The sequence below is a fragment of the Somniosus microcephalus genome, chromosome 10, assembly GCF_052327205.1.
Source record: "Somniosus microcephalus isolate GS21.2 chromosome 10, FLI_Smic_1.0, whole genome shotgun sequence".
In the NCBI taxonomy this organism is placed as follows: Eukaryota; Metazoa; Chordata; class Chondrichthyes; order Squaliformes; family Somniosidae; genus Somniosus; species Somniosus microcephalus.
In genome coordinates, this window is record NC_140996.1 from 129835603 (window position 1) to 129853855 (window position 18253).

Sequence of the window (18253 nt, forward strand, 5' to 3'; positions counted from 1 at the left end):
TGTAAAAATGTTTCAACTCTGCATGATTAAAGTGACCATATTTCACTCGGTGCTGAATTCAAGTCAAGATGACTTAGTCTTGTAGGAGATGTGGGTCAGATAGATTCAGTCGGTCACCCTGCAGCAATGAAGTCCCAGTCTCTCCATCTTCGATGGTCAGGGACGTTGATATGTCGCTTATGTCCAAAGCCTCCTGTTTGGTATTGTGAGCTCCACGATCTGTGGGGGGCTGCCTCGGGTCCTCTCCCTCTCCCTTGTATTCAGGGCTCTCTTCTACTGCAAGGGGGCATGATAGACCTATGAGTGGTTGTAAGGCATGTGTGCATCCAATGGATGCAGTGCATTCGGTGAAGGTGACCATCAGGCAGCTGTATCACGAGTGGCACTGACATACATTTGAGGACATTTGCTGAGAATTTGGTGAGCTCACTGAGCTGGTATCACATTACATAAGGATTGGGATGAGTCACAGTGGTATATGCAGGAAGGGGGAGGTGAGGGCATGCATAGGAAGGGAATGAAGAATGCTGCTGAAACTTAAGTGGGTGTGAATGAAGTATGCTTGACAAGACAGAGTTGGAGTTGGGGGGGTTGCTGCACTACATGATGTAGGTGAATCTGCAACTTTGCTCACCCTTCCTGTCCTGGTTAGGTCATTTAAACACTTCCTACACTGCATCCAAGTCCTCATGATTACACTCCTGCTGCTCACTTCTTGGGCCATCTCCAGCCACACCTTCTTGGTTATGGCAACAGTTTTTTTCCCCATTGCTAGGGAACAGGACCTCCTTCCTCGCTCTTACTATACCCAGCAGTACGTCCAAGGAAACGTCATTAAATCTGGGCACAGCCTTTACCTCCTTGATTCCATCTCAACTTAAACTTCGCAAAGCACAATCCACAGAACTCCAAACCTCTTCCACCATTGCATCTGTGAAGTAGCACTTTAAATAGTTGAGGTGAAATTGCATCATGCGGGTCTGCATCACGCCCACTCATGCATAGTGGAGACGCGAAACATGGAAGTAAAATGTTAATGAGGCATCCCTGTTGAAATCAGACATTCCCACACAACCCACAATGTTGTGCATTTGACAGCCGATATTGCCCCTCCCCCTGCTCAGATCCCACCTCTGTTATTGGGCCCCACTGTGTTCAATGGCTGACGTTTTTCCATTAAGCAGCCAAGCAATCATAACTGGATGTAGGAAGTTAGTGCGCACCCAAAGACTGCTACCATCGTAAAAATTTAAAAGTTAATTTGCACTGTTGTGACTGAAGTTCTGGCAGCTTTGAAGAAGATGATGACCCAAAGCCCAAGCATTTCAAGAAGAATGACAAATAAAGAAGTCAGTTGCACTCTCTAACTCAGGGTGATCAGGCTAATTGTGGCTAAGTTACTGTGGTCTCAGCTGAGACCAGTTAACTCAGGACAGACAGGGATCTTCCTATTCTATATGACTCTTCAATCAACTTCATTGGTGAGCCATTGTGGGGGTGAACCACAACAATCCTCTTCTGACTTTATAAAAGTTCTGCTGCCATCAACCATAATTTCTTCTTCACAGAGGTACGGTTGAGGTCTTGGACTTTTCCATAGCAGTCTTCAGCGCCATTGCAGTTCTTTGAAACAGGATTGGATTAGAAGCAAATCATCCATCAGCGCAGCTCTGCTATTTAACCTTGGCCTACAGCCCTTCACAGACAGCATGACTCTCCCCACTGTCTCCAGTAATAGAGCATTACAGGTCCCATGTAGTTTTTGATAATCTCAGTCTGTATCTAACTACTAATGCTTTCCACTTTAGTAAAGGACACCTTTTCCTGGTGTAAGTGTTTCCTGGTCCAATATGCATTATCTTACATTTCACGTTAGAATAGAATAGCACAGCACTAAAGGAGGCCATTTGGCCCATCGAGTCTGCACCGGCTCTTTCGAAGATCAATCCAGTTAGTCCCACTCCCCTGCTCTTTCCCCATATCCCTCCAATTTGTTCTCCTTCAAGTATTTATCGAATTCCCTTTTGAAGGTTACTATTGAATCCGTTTCCACCACCTCATCAGGCAGTGTATTCCAAATCATAACCGCCATTAAAATCCAACTGCCATATGGACATGGTTAAGTGTATTTGTACAGTCCTGCTATCAAACTTACCCTTATTTCACTGATAACTTACTGGGGGCAATTTTGACTTTGTGCGTTAATGGAAATAAAAATCGGGAAAGATGTAAAATGGGCTGCTGATTCACTATCGTCCATTTTAAACAGTCATTCAAAGTCAAAATCACCCCCTTTTTATTCAAAGGTGGCCTGGTATTCTACAGATAAATGGTAAAATGCAGACTCCAATGCGAATTCTGGCAAATCCTGACATAATGTTGCAGCTCAATAATTTAAATTATATAAACTGATAAAAATCGTGTGGGGGAAAAATGCTGAATGCACAGTCAGTGGCGTTAAATGCTGAAACTGAGCTTGGACAGCAGAGTCTAGGCCGAATCTTACTGCTCTGGCATTGTGCCTAGCTTTTATCACTCTCAAGGTAAAGTCTACAGCTCTCCAGGCACAACTGTGTGTTACTTTTAAGAGTAGTAACAGCATTATTTCAGTTTCACCAGCTGTAAGATATGGCTGGTAGGAGTACCAATGTGTATTACTGTACACTCGCAATAATCAGTCTAAAAGCACAACATGGATAACTAATCCAATGTGCCTGACATCAGGGCACACAGGTGACACAGCTGCCCATGACAAGACTATTTCCAGTTAACACCTGCAGAGTCATCAAACCGGCACCACAGAAGAGAAAAGAAAGAAGAGGTTTTAAGGAGTCACTAGTTAATTGAGTTCACACAGCCTCAGTCTGGGACTTGACTGCAGAATGCTACAGCTCAATAATTTAAATTATATAAACTGATAAAAGTCGTGTGAGGGGAAACAATTTCATACGTAGACATGCATGGGTATGTATTTGCTGAGTTATTTTGAGGTATTGCATCGTTGTTACTCGCTACCTCGCTTTCCTCCTTTAAGGCGCTCCTTAAAACCTACCTCTTTGACCAAGCTTTTGGTCATCTGCCCTAATTTATCCTTATGTGGATTGGAGTCAAATTTTTTGTCTTAAAATATTCCTGTGTAGCGCCTTGGGATGTTTTACTACGTTAAAGGCACTATATAAATACAAGTTGTTGTTGTTGTTTCTGCAATTGTGGATTTTCAAGTGTGAACTCTGAGTCTCACAAATACTGTGGTGGAATACTGCGTGCACCCATAAAAATCAGTTTATTTTGTTGCTGTAGAATATTCTAAAATATGATCCATAAATCAAAATGGCATCAATTGATCAGGTGGTGCCATGATGCCCCAATAACATAGATCCTCGGTCAGTGAATTATATTACTGTTAATTTGGTGGTCGTGTGACAATTGTAGGATCTCTGGTTGCCAGTTAGACTCTCTCAATCCCTCACTGATTCCTATGTTATTTTTACATGCTCTTCTCTTGTTTTCTGTGTCTGTTATACACTATTTCCTTGCTGGGAGGACAGATACCTAACATTGTTACCAGGTCTCTACCATAATATGGCTTTGTGAGGTGAGGCCAGGGGTGACCCTCCCTGTAAGAGCAACCCCATTTTCAGTTTCTTTGTCAGATGGTATTGCTTAGATTGGGCCTAATGGCCTTTTCTGTTCTTAAAAATTCCAACATTCTAATGTAACAGTACCCCCTACTGCATCAGTGTGACATTTCAGTGAAATTACTGATTTAGTGCATATAATGGCTATCTTTTGCTGTGGGCCCATGTCTACTCATTTGAAACTGGACAAAACCAATTCACGTTGGACTCTTTTGTTTGCAGAGAGGTGTCAATGATCCCAGAGATCAAAGGGCAATGCATCACCTAGCCCCTTTGTACTTACCTTTTTTAAGAGTAGCTGCTTTTATTTGTAATGTGCTTATATTTATATATATTAGCATATAATTAGGTGAATTTTAAAATTACAGTACTATTGAGTGCATTTCAAAAAGATAAATAGTGAGATCTCCAGAAGACAGGATGGTTAAATAGAAGAATTGCCAAGTTGACATGAGTTTACTTAACAACAGCACACAGGGTTTCTTTGATTCAGTAACAGGAGAAGTCAGTCTCATCTTTCATATGTTGTTCGCTAAAGTAGCTGCTATATCAGTTCACTGCAACCTATTGCTTAAGCCTGACATATCCTAGCTCCTAAACTCTCTACCCTTCAAATCATCAAACAAGGGACTTTGAATCTTTAGAATTTTGTCTACAACAGGGATGCAGCCAGACTCCCTGAATATAGTTTGTTTTTCACCTTGAACAGTTACAAGATCATTTGTTGTAGTATTGAACAAATTTAAATTCTTTCTAGGCATAATTTCCCAACTTCACACTTTCCACATGGAGTCTTGCGTGTCAGGAACTTGTAGCAAAAATTCAAGCATATGCTCTGCACATTTTTTGTGCATTAGAAGAAAATGGTCAGAAGTAGGCAGTGTATGCCCAAATTTCTGAAATACACTCCCAGGGGCCGAGTCTCCCCCTGGGAATATGGAGTCATAGTTACATTGGACATTGTCTTCAGAAGCTGAAGATGGTTGTGCCTAGGCGCTGCCCCGAAGAACTCCTGCAGCGGTGTCCTGGGCCTGAGATGATTGGTCTCCGAAAACCACAATCATCTTCCTTTGTGTCAGGTATGACTCCAGCCAGTGGAAAGTTTCTCCCCTGATCCCCATTGACTTCAGTTTTACTACGGCGCCTTGGTGACACACTCGGTCGAATGCTGCTTTGATGTCAAGTGAAGTCACACTCACCTCACCTCTGGAATTCAGCTCTTGTGTCCATGTTTGGACCAAGGATAAAATGAGGTCTGGAACCAAGTGGTCCTGGTGGAACCCAAACTGAGCATCGTGAGCAGGTTATTGGTGAGTGCCACTTGACAGCATTGTTGACAACACCTTCCATCACTTTGATGATGATTGAGAGCCGGCATATAGGGCGACAATTGGCTGGACCCTGCTATTTATAGACAGGACATACCTGGGCAATTTTCTACATTGTCGGGTAGATGTCAGTATTGTAGCTGTACTGGAAGAGCTTGGCTAGAGGTGTGGCTAGTTCTGGAGCACAGGTCTTCAGCACTATAGCTGGGATGTTGTCAGGACCGGTAGCCTTTGATGTGTTCAGTACACTCATCCATTTCTTGATATCATGTGGAGTGAATCGAATTAGGTGAAGACAGGGATCTGTGATAGTAGGGACCTCAGGAAGAGGCCGAGAAGGATCATCCACTTGGCACTTCTGACTGAAGATTGTTGCAAATGTTTCAACCTTGTCTTTTGCACTCATATGCTGGGCTCCGCAATCATTGAGGGTGGGGATGTACATGGATCTTTCTCCTCCCATTAGTTGCTTACTTGTCCACCATAATTCACGGCTGGATGTGGCAGTAATGCAGAGCTTTGACTGTTTGTTGTTGGATCAACAACAACAACAACTTGTATTTATATAGCACCTTTAATGTAGTAAAATGTCCCAAGGAGCTTCACAGGAGCGTTATAAAACAAAATTTGACACCGAGCCACATAAGGAGAAATTAGGGCAGATGATCAAAAGCTTGGTCAAAGAGGTACGTTTTAAGGAGCGTCTTAAAGGAGGAAAGAGCAATAGAGAGGCAGAGAGATTTAGGGAGGGAATTCCAGAGCTTAGGGTGTTGGCAGCTGAAGGCACAGCCACCAATAGTTGAGCAATTAAAATCAGGGATGCTTAAGAGGCCAGAATTAGAGGAGCGCAGATATCTCAGAAGGTTGTGGGGCTGGAGAAAATTACAGAGACAGGGAGGACTGAGGCCATGGAGGGATTTGAAAATAAGGATGAGAATTTTAAAATCAAGGCATTGCTTAACCGGGAGTCAATGTAGGTCAGCAAGTACAGGGGTGATGGGTGAATGGGGCTTGGTGCGAGTTAGGACATGGGCAGCCGAGTTTACAGAGGGTAGAATGTGGGAGGCCGGCCAGGAGTGCCAGGATCACTTAGCTCTGTCTATAGCATACTGCACCCACTATTTAGTTCTGTGTTGTAGCTTCACCAGGTTGACTTCTCATTTTTAGGTATGCCTTGTGCTGTTTCTAGCATGCTCTTCCACATTCCTCATTGAACCAGGGTTGGTCACCTGGCTCGATGGTGATGAAGGAGTGAGGGATATGCCGGGCCATGAGGTTACAGATTGTGGTGGTATACAATTCTGCTGCTGCTGATGGCCCACAGCACATCATGGATGCCCAATTTTGAGCTGTTAGATCTGTTCTTAAATTATCCCACTTAGCACGGTGGCAGTGCCACATGACATAATGGAAGGTGTCCTCAGTGTGAAGATGGGACTTGGTCTCCACAAAGACTCTGCAGTAGTCACTCCTACCAATAGCATCATGGACATCTGAATCTGCAACAGATAAATTGGGGAGGAGGAAGTCAAGTAGGTTACTTCCTCGTGTTGGTTCTCACACCACCTGCTGCAAGTCCAGTCTGACAGCTATGTCTTTCAGGATTGGGCCAGCTTGGTCATTGGTGGTAATACTGAGCCAGTCTTGCTTAAGGTCAGTGTATATTCTGTGCTCTTGCTACCCTCAGTCCTTTTTCCAAGTGGTGTTCAACATGGAGGAGTATTGTTTTATCATGTTAAGGGAGGGCTTATTGTACTCAGGGAAACCAACCCTAGAAAAATGGTCCCTCCCAAAGTTCTAGTCCCCTGAGTGCAGCCAGCGATGGTGCTGGCTGTCTCAGGGCAAACCAATCTTGCAGTGGGGACATCAAGCAGGCGTTCGGTCCCTTATTTGTATACTAGCTGGAGTGCCCGGCGGTGCCGAGGGTTTTTTGAGGGCATGTTGTTGTTGGAAGAGAGAGAGAGAGAGAGACTGGGGGGAGTAGAGAGAGACGGGGGGGAGAGAGAGACTGGGGGGGGAGAGAGAGAGAGAGAGGCTGGGGGGAGAGAGAGAGAGAGACTGGGGGGAGAGAGAGAGAGAGAGACGGGGGAGAGAGAGAGAGAGAGACTGGGGGGGAGAGAGAGAGAGAGAGACTGGGGGGGAGAGAGAGAGAGGGAGACTGGGGGGGAGAGAGAGAGAGAGAGACTGGGGGGGAAGAGAGAGAGAGAGACTGGGGGGAAGAGAGAGAGAGAGAGACTGGAGGGAAGAGAGAGAGAGAGAGAGATGGGGGAGTGAGAGAGAGAGAGACTGGGGGGAAGAGAGAGAGAGAGAGACTGGGGGGAAGAGAGAGAGAGAGAGATGGGGGAGTGAGAGAGAGAGAGACTGGGGGGGGAGAGAGAGAGAGAGAGACTGGGGGGGAGAGAGAGAGAGAGAGACTGAGGGGAGAAGAGAGAGATGGGGGGAAAGAGAGAGACTGCTGGATTTAGTTCGGGATTAGCCTGGAGAGAGAGGGGAGAAGGAGCACCTCAGGCTCGGCCCGATGGACCCCTGCAAAGGAAGGAAGGAAGGAAGAAGGCAAGCTCTCCCTCCCTCTCCCACCCCCTCACTCTTTTCCTCCCTCACCCTCTCTCTCTCCCTCCCCCTCTCTCTCCCTGCCCCTCTCTCTCCCCCCTCTCTCTCTCCCTGCCCCTGTCTCTCCCCCTCCCTCCCCGCTCTCTCTCGCTCCCTCTCTCTTCCTCCCTCCCTCCCGTCTCCCTCTCTCTCCCTCTCCCCCTCTCCTCTCCCTGCCTCTCTCCCTCCCTCCCCCTGTCTCTCCCTGCTTTCCTCTCTGTCCCTCCCTCCCCTCTCCCTCCCTCCCTAGCGCCTGAGGCCCGGACACTGAGCCGAACCCCGGGACCGGGCCGAGGGGGGGAAAGGCCAAGTCCCTGGCCCGCAGCCGCAAACGGAGTCGAGCTCCGGGACCGGGCCGAGGGGGGGAAAGGCCGAATCACCAGCCCGCGGGCGCAAACGGATACGAGCCCCGGGACCGGGCCAAAGGGGGGAAAGCCCGAGTCCCTGGCCGCAAACGGAGCCGAGCCCCGGGACCGGGCCGAGGGGGGGAAAGCCCGAGTCCCCGGTCACAAACGGAGCTGAGGACCGGGCCGAGTGACCCCAACTCACCTCCCGCTAGGCTCCGTCCCGCCCCGCCAGCCTTTACCAAGATGGCAGCGATGGCTACGCTCGGCTCAGTCCCGCCCCGCCAGCCTTTACCAAGATGGCGGCGATCGCAGGCCGCTGGTTTGGAATCGGGCCCAGCGGGACGGGCGGTGCCTAGCTCGGGCGTGGCTGGCGAGGAGAGGCCGAGGCTTTGAGGCCTGAGGCCTGCAGGCAGCTCATCCACCGCCGAGGGGGGGAAAGCCCGAGTCCCCTTTGCAAATGGATTTTTTTTTCTTTAAAAACCAACTTTTTTTTTGCTGGAAATCTATATTTAATGTGTCAATACTAATGAATCAACAATTTCCACACCTCCATTACCATTTTTTGAGCTTGAGGCCCGGCAGTTGTTTAATGGCCGCCACTCACCTCAGCTCAGCTCCCACTCGGCAGGTTGAATGATTGGGCCCCGCCCACAATCGCCATGAAACGCCCCCAATTGGTCAACCATCACGTCACTCAACGCTAATGAGCGGTAGGATTGGTCAACCGCTAATGAGCGGATTTTGTCCTTTTTTTGAACTTTTTTGTATAGTGTCCAAACAATTTTTGTCTGACCAAAAAGTAAATATGCCTATTAGACTCCCCTAATGATAAGCTTTCTTTTGATATAACATGTGTGTAGGTACGCTCTATAACTTTTGAGTGTACAGCGGACAGACAGACAGACAGACAGACAGACAGATAAACAGACAAACCAACTCTTTTATATATATGTAGATGCAAATGGCCTAATGCCTGGTTTAGGCATGAGTAAAGGACACATCTTGTTTTCCAGTCAGAAGTGCGCATGTGCTTCCTGCCCACCATTTTGGGGATTTAAGAGGCCACATAGCACCTAAAAATATGGGTGCTATGTGACCCAATTTCTAGGCCACAGTTTTCAAAGTGAATCCTAGTTTATTGGAGTCTCATTGTATGATCAGATTGATGCCACACAACTTACAGTTTTTCTTTAGAATATCCTTTAAAACATTTTCCATATTTCCAGTTGGGTTAGAATACATCTTGTAGCATTTCGTTCCATTTTAAATGCTTAATGCGCTGAGGCTGAATTAACTCACAAGAAAATCTACAGATAGAGGGGTAGAATCTCCAGGGTTGTTTACACCATTTCTCTGAGATTTCCAGCGATGTTCCACTGGAGTTATGGCAGGACTTTGGATGAATTCCTACAGAAATTCCAGGCAAGAATGTCCATCTATAAAATTCCCTGAGGTCATTGAGGCTAATTGTAATACCCCCACCACAGCCCCATCTGAAATCAAACTGGGAAACTTCCTGTTCTTTATGTTTATGCATAAAGTAAATTCCTAATGGATTAAGAGACCAAATAAATCCACAGAAACAAATTGACACATGTCTTGAAGCACTCATCTTCCTACAAATGCTATTTTTTCCCAAAATGATATCACTGTTAATTACACTTCTAATAAAACTTGTTTTTCCAAATGTATAACAGTTAAATTAATGGAAGTTGGCTTTGACAATTAAGTAAGATAATACTGATGATAAAGATAGAAAAGGTTAAAGGCTCATTGTCAGTAATTATTAACAAATCACTAAAAGTAGCGAAGCAGGTAAATAAGCCCATAATAAAAACAAACAAAGCACTAGGTTTTATTTCTAGAGGGATAGGATTGAAAAGCAGAGAAGTTTTGTTACACTTGTATAGAACCTTGGCTAGACCACACTTGGAGTACTGTGAACAGTTCTGGTCTCCATGTTATAAAAACAATATAGAGGCACTGGAGAAAGTGCAAAAATGATTTACTAAAATGATACCAGAACTGAGAGGTTATACCTATCGGGAAAGATTGAACAGGCTGGGGCTCTTTTCTCTAGAAAAGAGAAGACTGAGGGGCGACCTGATAGAGGTCTTCAAGATTATGAAAGGGTTTGATAGGGTAGACATAGAGAAGATGTTTCCACTTGTGGGGGAGACCAGAACTAGGGGCCATAAATATAAGATAGTCACTAATAAATCCAATCGGGAATTGAGGAGAAACTTCTTTACTCAGAGAGTGGTTAGAATGTGGATCTCGCTACCACAAGGAGTAGTTGAGACGACTAGCATGGATGCATTTAAGGGGAGCTGGTAAGTACATGAGGGATAAAGGAATACAAGGATATGTTGATGGGACTGGATGAAGAAGGGTGGGAGGAGGCTCGTGTGGAGCTTAAACACCGGCATGGACCTGTTGGGCCAAATGGCCTGTTTCTTTACTGTAAATACTACGTCATTATGTTGGGTGAATTGAAGGTACAGAAACCTTTTACATTGTGATTAAAAGGAGAAAAGTTAACCCCTGCTTATTCAGGGAAGACTTAAAACAAAATGCAGCAGACCCCTGATTTATTGTGTAAAAAATGTTCTGAGGATGCCCTATATTACATCACTAAAACTCTTTTTTATCTTTTGAACCCATTTCCAGCTCAAATGGAAAATCTGTAACCTGGGCTCAGAATGAGCGCACTTCTCGAGGTCACCACCTGTGGAAGAGGCTTTCCGTCCACATAAAGAAGAAGGATAATACCTCAAAACAATCTGCTCTCATCAAACCTTTCTCCAAGAGCTCTGAGAATCGGCACAGCAGCCACAGCTATCCAGAAACAAATATCAAAGGTCTGTATGATGTTTCTGAGGCAGAGGAGCACTATCCAGTCCAGTATGTACCGCAGACACCTTCACCCATCAGTATTGTGAGCCACAGGGCTGGATCTGTCAGCCGAGCAGAGAATGACATGCCCTCATTCCAGTCTGAGCGTGTCCAGAGAAGCAGCTCTTCCCAAGGTTCTCTGATGGAGCAGATCAGCAGTGTGGTGAACCGTTTCACCGCCAACATCAGTGAGCTGAATTCCATGATGCTTTCATCAGCTCCTTCAGGGGTCATAGGAGCATCTCCCATCTGTCCAGCATACCTGCTTCCTAAGGAGATACAGCTGCCTACACCCATCACAACGTTTGCGGATATCCAGCCTCTCCCAGCTATCGAGGTGAATGGTCGATCACAGTCTGCAAGTGGTGTTTCAAATACGAGTGTCAAAGATGGCACTTCTGAGACTTCCGTGGTTAAAACCGACTTTGAGGAGCTTGTAGCTCTTACTCCTCCCTCGCCTTTCAGAGACTCTGTTGATTCAGGGAGTGGTTCGCCCAACTCTCCTGTGTCAGAATCAGCACTTTGCATCCCATCATCCCCTAGATACGACACTCTTGTTCTGCGTGACTATACTCAAAGCTCTTCATCTCTGTGAATGTATAATGTATGTTGATCTAAAGATGAGCTGAATCTAATAAGAAATCTGCAAACTTTCATCAATTTTTACCCAAACATAATTTGTTTTATTCATGTCAACAAATACTGGCATAGATTCTGCATAGTTGAAGATGGGATTACTCTGAATGTTGGAATCAAATGAATTCCACAAGCAGTTTGAGAACAACTTTATGGTAGAAAACTGTCTGCTAGTGGCCTTAAACCTTGTGGGTTCTTTTCACATGGAAATTTACTTGTATTTAGATAGAGGGCTGGGAAGAGGATGACTTGGTTAGATGGTGTTAATTGCCAAGTGCATTGCTCACAATGACAACTATTTAAGAAAAGACATGATTGCAGGTAAAGTTAACGTCAAGACTTTAGCAATCTGTTACAAAGATTGTTATTTCCTATCTCCCTGATGTGAAACTGCATAACTTCTCAAAAGGTTGAGACCAAAAATGAATGTAAATTTGTTGGATGAGGATCATAGGATCCAGGACCAAAAGGACTTCCATTTTTGTATGAAAGAAGTGGGGCGATCCATAGGAAGGGAAGATATATATATATGACCAACACGTAAATAGCTGGAAAAGACACATGTAGATACATTATATGAAACATATCATTTTGCATTCGGAGTGGAATGTTTAAGTTGCAGTATCCCTTATACTTGGCTCATACACTACAGTTAACTGTCAAAATAACATTTATATAAGTAACATCAAGACTTTTAGTGGAAATCACAGTTTTTCCATTGCTCAGCAATGGGATATGTTTTACTCCATTTCTTATATCTGGAATATTTCAACAATTTTATGAATCACTGAGATCTAATCATCCTTTGTGATGTTATGGGTTCTTATAGCTTGTGCCCAATTGTGTGGATGAATTTGATTACACGATCATATCATATTCATTATTGTTTAGTAAGTTTAACTGAACATGACACCAACAATACATGTTTACTTAAAAACCCTAAGAAAGAAGTATCACATGGGTACTCAGATTATTATATCATTAACATGGCTGAATTTTATCATTGCTTGAATTATTATTATATATTAATTTAAGGACATTGCTTGAAAAATGCAGCTATTCTTATCCCACCTTTATTTGATCTGTTTATATTGGTAATTCCACTAGAGTGAGTAGACTGGGCTAGCTACTTGTCTGAGGAAATCATCTAACTAATTCAACCGCATTGTGAATAATGTGCATCATTATTGAATATAGGTGTCATATAGTCTTTTAATAGCTCATTTGCATTTTAATATTAGTACATGACTGTATTGGAGTAAGATTTCTAGTGTTCGTGTAACTGTAATTGACCAGTAACTTCTAATATTTTATCCATTTTATATTGTTATTGTAATTTTAGCTTTATCATATTGTGGTGGAGAGTCAGAAGAAAAAAATCATCAAAGCAATCACTTAGAATGTGGGTTACATGTAATTAGTGCTGTATGGAGAATATATGAGGAAATTTGTCAACAAATTACTTTTAGATATGTGTTCTGAGCAGATATGATTGGTTGCTAGTATAACACAAATGTATTCTTCTAATTTTTGGTAGTTGAGTGAAAACCCAGTTATCAGACAGTGCATTTTGTGAAACTCAGCTTATGTTTTGAACTGAAAAATACAAACAAGCCATTCTGTAGTGAAAAGGAAAATGCTCTTAAAAATGTCTGATTATAATTAGAATACATTTTAATGGCTTCGTAATCAGTCCATAAACAGTGCCAACAAAAGGGATACTGCAGCTTCAAATTACTCCCATGTCACATGTAAATGTTTTAAATAATGCAAAAAAGCCTTGAGCTTCAATGATAAACATGAATATTCATATTAGTTGAAGGGCAGTATACACTGAGATACACGTTCAGAGGTTTATATGAGTGTGCATGAATTAGTATGCACATGTGTTGGTACATAGTGAAATGACATGGTATATGGATATAGCATAATATCAACAAATTCCAAACAATGCAAAAAAAATCTTTGGCAGTTTGTTTAGTATTTCATTTTATTGGGGACTGTAGTTTGGTTGAAACAAGGTATATTAAAAAGATAGGTATGATTATGGTTTTGTTGCAAATGTGCAGTTACAGTTTTACTGTAATTTGCCCAGATCCAGGATGATGACATCTTGACCATCACAGTTTTAAAGTCCTTGAGTAACTTTCTTCAAACATCTTAAACCATTTGCCTTCATAATATGTGTGCTCACTCAGTCTGTTTTCTTTTTAAATGAGGGATTAACCTGGTGAAGGCAATACAATTAAATAAGTTCTTAAGAACATAAGAAATAGGAGCAGGAGCAGGCCACTCAGCCCCTAGGGTTGACATTGAACTGTTCTGTAACTTTAAATGGTTTAACTGTTGACTCAGCAGAGAAAGCGGTTACTAGTCCCATGTATAACTTCAAATAGAAAATAGACAGTTGGGCTATAGGATTTTATGGATATCCTGGGCAACTGTTAACAGGTAAGAAACAAAAACACCAAATGCTGGTATTAGTCAGCAGGTCAGGCAGCGTCCGTGGAGAGAATTGATCTATAATGTCTCGGGTGTCAACCCTTCTTCAAAACATCAACAAGTTTTGAAGAGATGTCCGTACCCGAAATGTTAAGTCATCTCTCTCCAGGGATTCTAGAGGCCGCGAAATTCGGTAGCACCCCATTTCAGGGCGGTAACGCTGGTGAGGCGAGACATCCTGCGCCCGGCGAGGAAGTCTCACCCCGGCCGCAAAATTTGCCTTACCGCCCTGCCCAGGAAGTGGAGCGCAATGTCGGATGCTCCACTTCCTGGTGGGGTGGTAACCAAGGCGATGTCGGGGCGCGATCGGCAGCGAGGCTCCGCAGAGCGCTGCCGCGTTTCAATGCCACTCCCCTTCAGTTAAAGGGGAGGGCTGCTGCACACTCTGCAGGGCCTCCGATGGCCCCAACTAGGCCACCAGGGCGACGTGGTGCCCTGGCAGCAGCTCGGCGCCAAGACATGGTGCCGGCTGCACGATGGTGGCCAGGACCACGCCACGGCACACCACGGAGGGCCGATCTGGAGGATGTCCAAAAAAGAAAATGGCGCCGCGGGTCGCGGCTGCACCTCCCCTTTAACTACTGCTCCATGAGCTGAGGTCAGCCTGGCTCGTAACTCGCGAGGCTGGCGCTGACACCGTCTGCAGCAGCCTCGCAGGACGCAGCCGAATTTCTGCCACGGGGCGGTAAGGGGGCATAGTGGGGTGCTAAGGGGTTGCCACGCATGCCGATGACGTCATTGCTGGAAGCGCAGTGACCCGGGGTGCTACCGGCGGGGGCGCGGTGTTATCGGGTAGCGCCTCATCAACGCCCTGCCAAATTTCGTGGGAGATGCTTTTTTGCGCCCCCCCCCCGGTGATAACCCCTTTGCGCCCCCTGGAGGTGCTAACGGCAGGCACAAAGGAGACGAATTTCACCCCCAATATCTGCCCTGCTGAGAATTTACAGTGGCTTCTATTTTTGACTAAGATTTCCGGCACCTGCAGTTTTTTGCTTTGTTTATTATATGTAAGAGTTTCTGTTTCATCATAAACCTCTGCTTCAGTTCTGCTAACTTAAGTACATTACATTTTGTTGCAAGCTGTTGAAGGATGAGACTATCTTAATACTGTTTCAAAGTTTCTGTGGCAGAGACATAGATTAGCACCTTCTATTTAGCACATGCTATTCTACATTAAGCAGACGGCTGTTATATTTCTCCCATAAAATCTATATTAGTGCTATAAAAGACTGATCTATACATAATTTCTGTTAATATGCTTGCAATTACTGTTGATTATTTTTCATCTTCCATAAATTTACATTTTCTAGAGTCTGCTGGGGCCACACTCCTTTTGCTAACTATCAAATGGCCTTCTGGATTCCCCAAGTCCATCTGAGTACAGTGCATTAGTCTGGTGCTCCATGCAAACATTATTGTACTTCTAAGCAAGCCACCTTGGCTTGGGGGAGAGGAACAAACACAGAAACCTTTTCAACTTTTTCTTCTTTTGTTTCTGTGCTTCTCACATAATGATGTTTCTTGCCAGTTGCTTGATCTGTTGCTGGGCAAGATGATATCGTAATGATGGCCCTGCCCACATACATCAACAGAAATAACCCCATTATGTCTGTGAACTCTATGTGGTGCTGAGTCCTTATATAATAACAAAGAAACTGGTAAATACTCATGAACAATAATGAATTGTGATGGTGTGCATTCTTGAATGAGTTTAGCACAGCATGTTCCAAGTGATTTTCTAAAGTTCTTCAGTGTAAAGTATAGCACACTCTATAACGTTGTTCAGTCACAAAAGATCACTCAGATCCTGGCTGCAGTAACAGGATACTCATTGGTAATGCAGCCTTTTGACACTGAAGGTTCATTGTACCTCTACGTGTGCTGAGATCCTTCTGCACTTAAAATCAAAAATAATGTTATACCCTCTTCAAAATCTAATTAATAAAATAAAGGGTTCACGTATTACACATTGCTGAATAATTTGCTCCTCTTACATAGCTAACTTCATCATAATTCAATGGTTACAAAGATTCCAATAATACCTTGTATATAAATATGGGAACACATTATTGCTCTTGGAAGTTCACAAAGACTGAATTCTTAAATAGGTTAGCTAGAGTTGAACAATGGTTAAGAACAACCTGTACTATTGCACACCTTCTAATTCATTATAAAGTTTGACTACACAGGCATCAGTAGAGCAGAAAGTTTACATTTCCAGAAGTTCACAGGTGAAGACATTGGATAACTTGTACTACTGAAAACATATTATACTGTTGATGACAAACTGGGGGCATATCTGCAAAGAGTGCAGCCCCATTTTATTTGTGTTTAAATTGATTATTGATGTTTTAAAAGTGCAAAACTGTGACAAGGTGTATTAGATTAAAGCAATAATGAACGCAAAACTAATATCAGTACAGGTTCTGACACAATAAAATCCTGTATGTTTTGTGATAACTTTAAATCTAAAAATCTAAAATACAACATCTTTGAGTTCATTATTGTGTAATACATCAATATTAATATATTGTCTAGTTTACATACTATAATGTATAAAATGCAAGGATTAACATATATTCTTGTATTGTTAACAGTGAATAGAGATCATGGACACATGTAGTTCCTAAGGTGAATTCCAGAGATGGTTCACTAAATGAAGAAATATTACTGGCACAGTTAACTTTGCTTCTTCCTTTAATGAACATTATCACTGTTACATTTACCTTAGCAACAGCCTCAGTAATGTTGTGCAGGCATTATTTTCATGGGCACATGTAATATTTTGCTGCTATTGATCAAATAGATGTGGAATGTGTTATGTAACCACTTTAACTGAAGGCAGCAGTTGGTATTTGCAAATGGCGATCGCCATGTTTCTCTAACGCTGGTAATTTTTTTGATTGTTGTTTTTAAAAAAAACAAGCATAACAGTGCCAATTTTAAGAATTTATTGTGGGCTTCAAGTGCTTCTACTTTTTGTTACTTATCTTTGATACGTTGTTTTCAGTTAGTTGTGAACTTTCGATCTCTTTAGTCAAATGGGCAGACTGCATTATTTTCTAGTTTCTTGAGCAGCTGAAATGCAAAAAGTGAGGTGGTAAGCAAAAAAATCTTAGGGTTTCTTTTTGGTAAACATTTTACCTACATACTCTTATTGTGCTACCTCTGTCTCATTTGGTCCAAAATCCTTTCTGCTTATTTATAGCCTGATGGAATCTGAACGTGCTGGATGTGCCATTATATTAAGAACAAACTGGCATGACTTTGATACTTTGGAATGCTACAAAACACTGCCTGACTAATATAATATATTTTATCACTGTGGGAATGATTCATGGTCCATTTTATCCTTTGTGGTAATGAATATAATCAAGATTATCAATAATTGTTTGAAATGAATCAGTAGGTATATGCTGAGAAACTAGAAGTTTATTTAGTCTGTCCTAAATGCCAGTACAGTATTAATTTTGTTATGTAGAATGTAAAATAATCTTATTGCTGTGGAACTTGATACATTTTTGGTACTATGTGCTGCCGTTTTTTCCAGCAAACTCGTTTAGCTTTGTAAATGCAAAAAGATAGGTAAATTATTTCAACCATTTCTAGTGGCACATGTTGCTGTTTGTCAGTAAATTGTTTTCTCCTGTTAAAACATGTGAAGTGTTTATGTATGATACAATGACTTTTTTGAATATTAAAACTATATTATAGAAACATGTTTTTCATTGATGCAAGTCTTATAGTGTGGAATATAATTCTTACCTTGAGATGCAAGCACTGCCATTTGTCTCTGTGTCACCCAGTCTTATATGATGCATATTTTCACTTTTATTGATGGGATGTCATTAATAGTGCCGTGATACTTGTACACTTTTGAAAAGTAATGGCTTCTGCAATCTCAATTTAAATTTTACTTTCCTTTCAGTCCATCATGGCTTCTATGAGATTTAATAATAATTCTTATTTATAAAGCAGAGCCTATGCTGTAAATGAAGGTTGCATAATATCCCAGCAGTTAAAAATAAAATGTTAATGATCCTATAACAGTCAATTTGTCTCAATAAAAATAAACAGGCTTCTTGGATTATCTAGGGTAGTTCCGCCATCACTATCATAGACACTGGACCGATTGGTAGTACTTTGGGAAATCCTGGCATTGCCAAGCTGCCAGATTGTGACTGATAGGTATCTGTACACATGCACCACTGAGTCTAGCAATAGGCTACTCCATAGAACCATAATGTTTACAGCACAGAAGGAGGCCATAACAGCTCGAATGTGTCTGTGCTGGCTCTTACCAGAGAAACCTGAAACT

General features: G+C 42.8%; 1 protein-coding gene across 1 annotated transcript in view; it reads left to right on the forward strand.

Annotated features, from left to right (window-relative positions):
• Positions 1-18015, forward strand: part of grm5b (glutamate receptor, metabotropic 5b) — a 953934-nt gene extending 935919 nt beyond the window's left edge. Inside the window, exon 8 of the mRNA XM_085998803.1 lies at positions 10573-18015. Within this exon, the coding sequence (XP_085854929.1) occupies positions 10573-11392 (820 nt within the window). The 3' untranslated portion in view covers positions 11393-18015. The remainder of the gene's footprint in view (positions 1-10572) is intronic.
• The last annotated feature ends 238 nt before the right edge of the window (positions 18016-18253 follow it).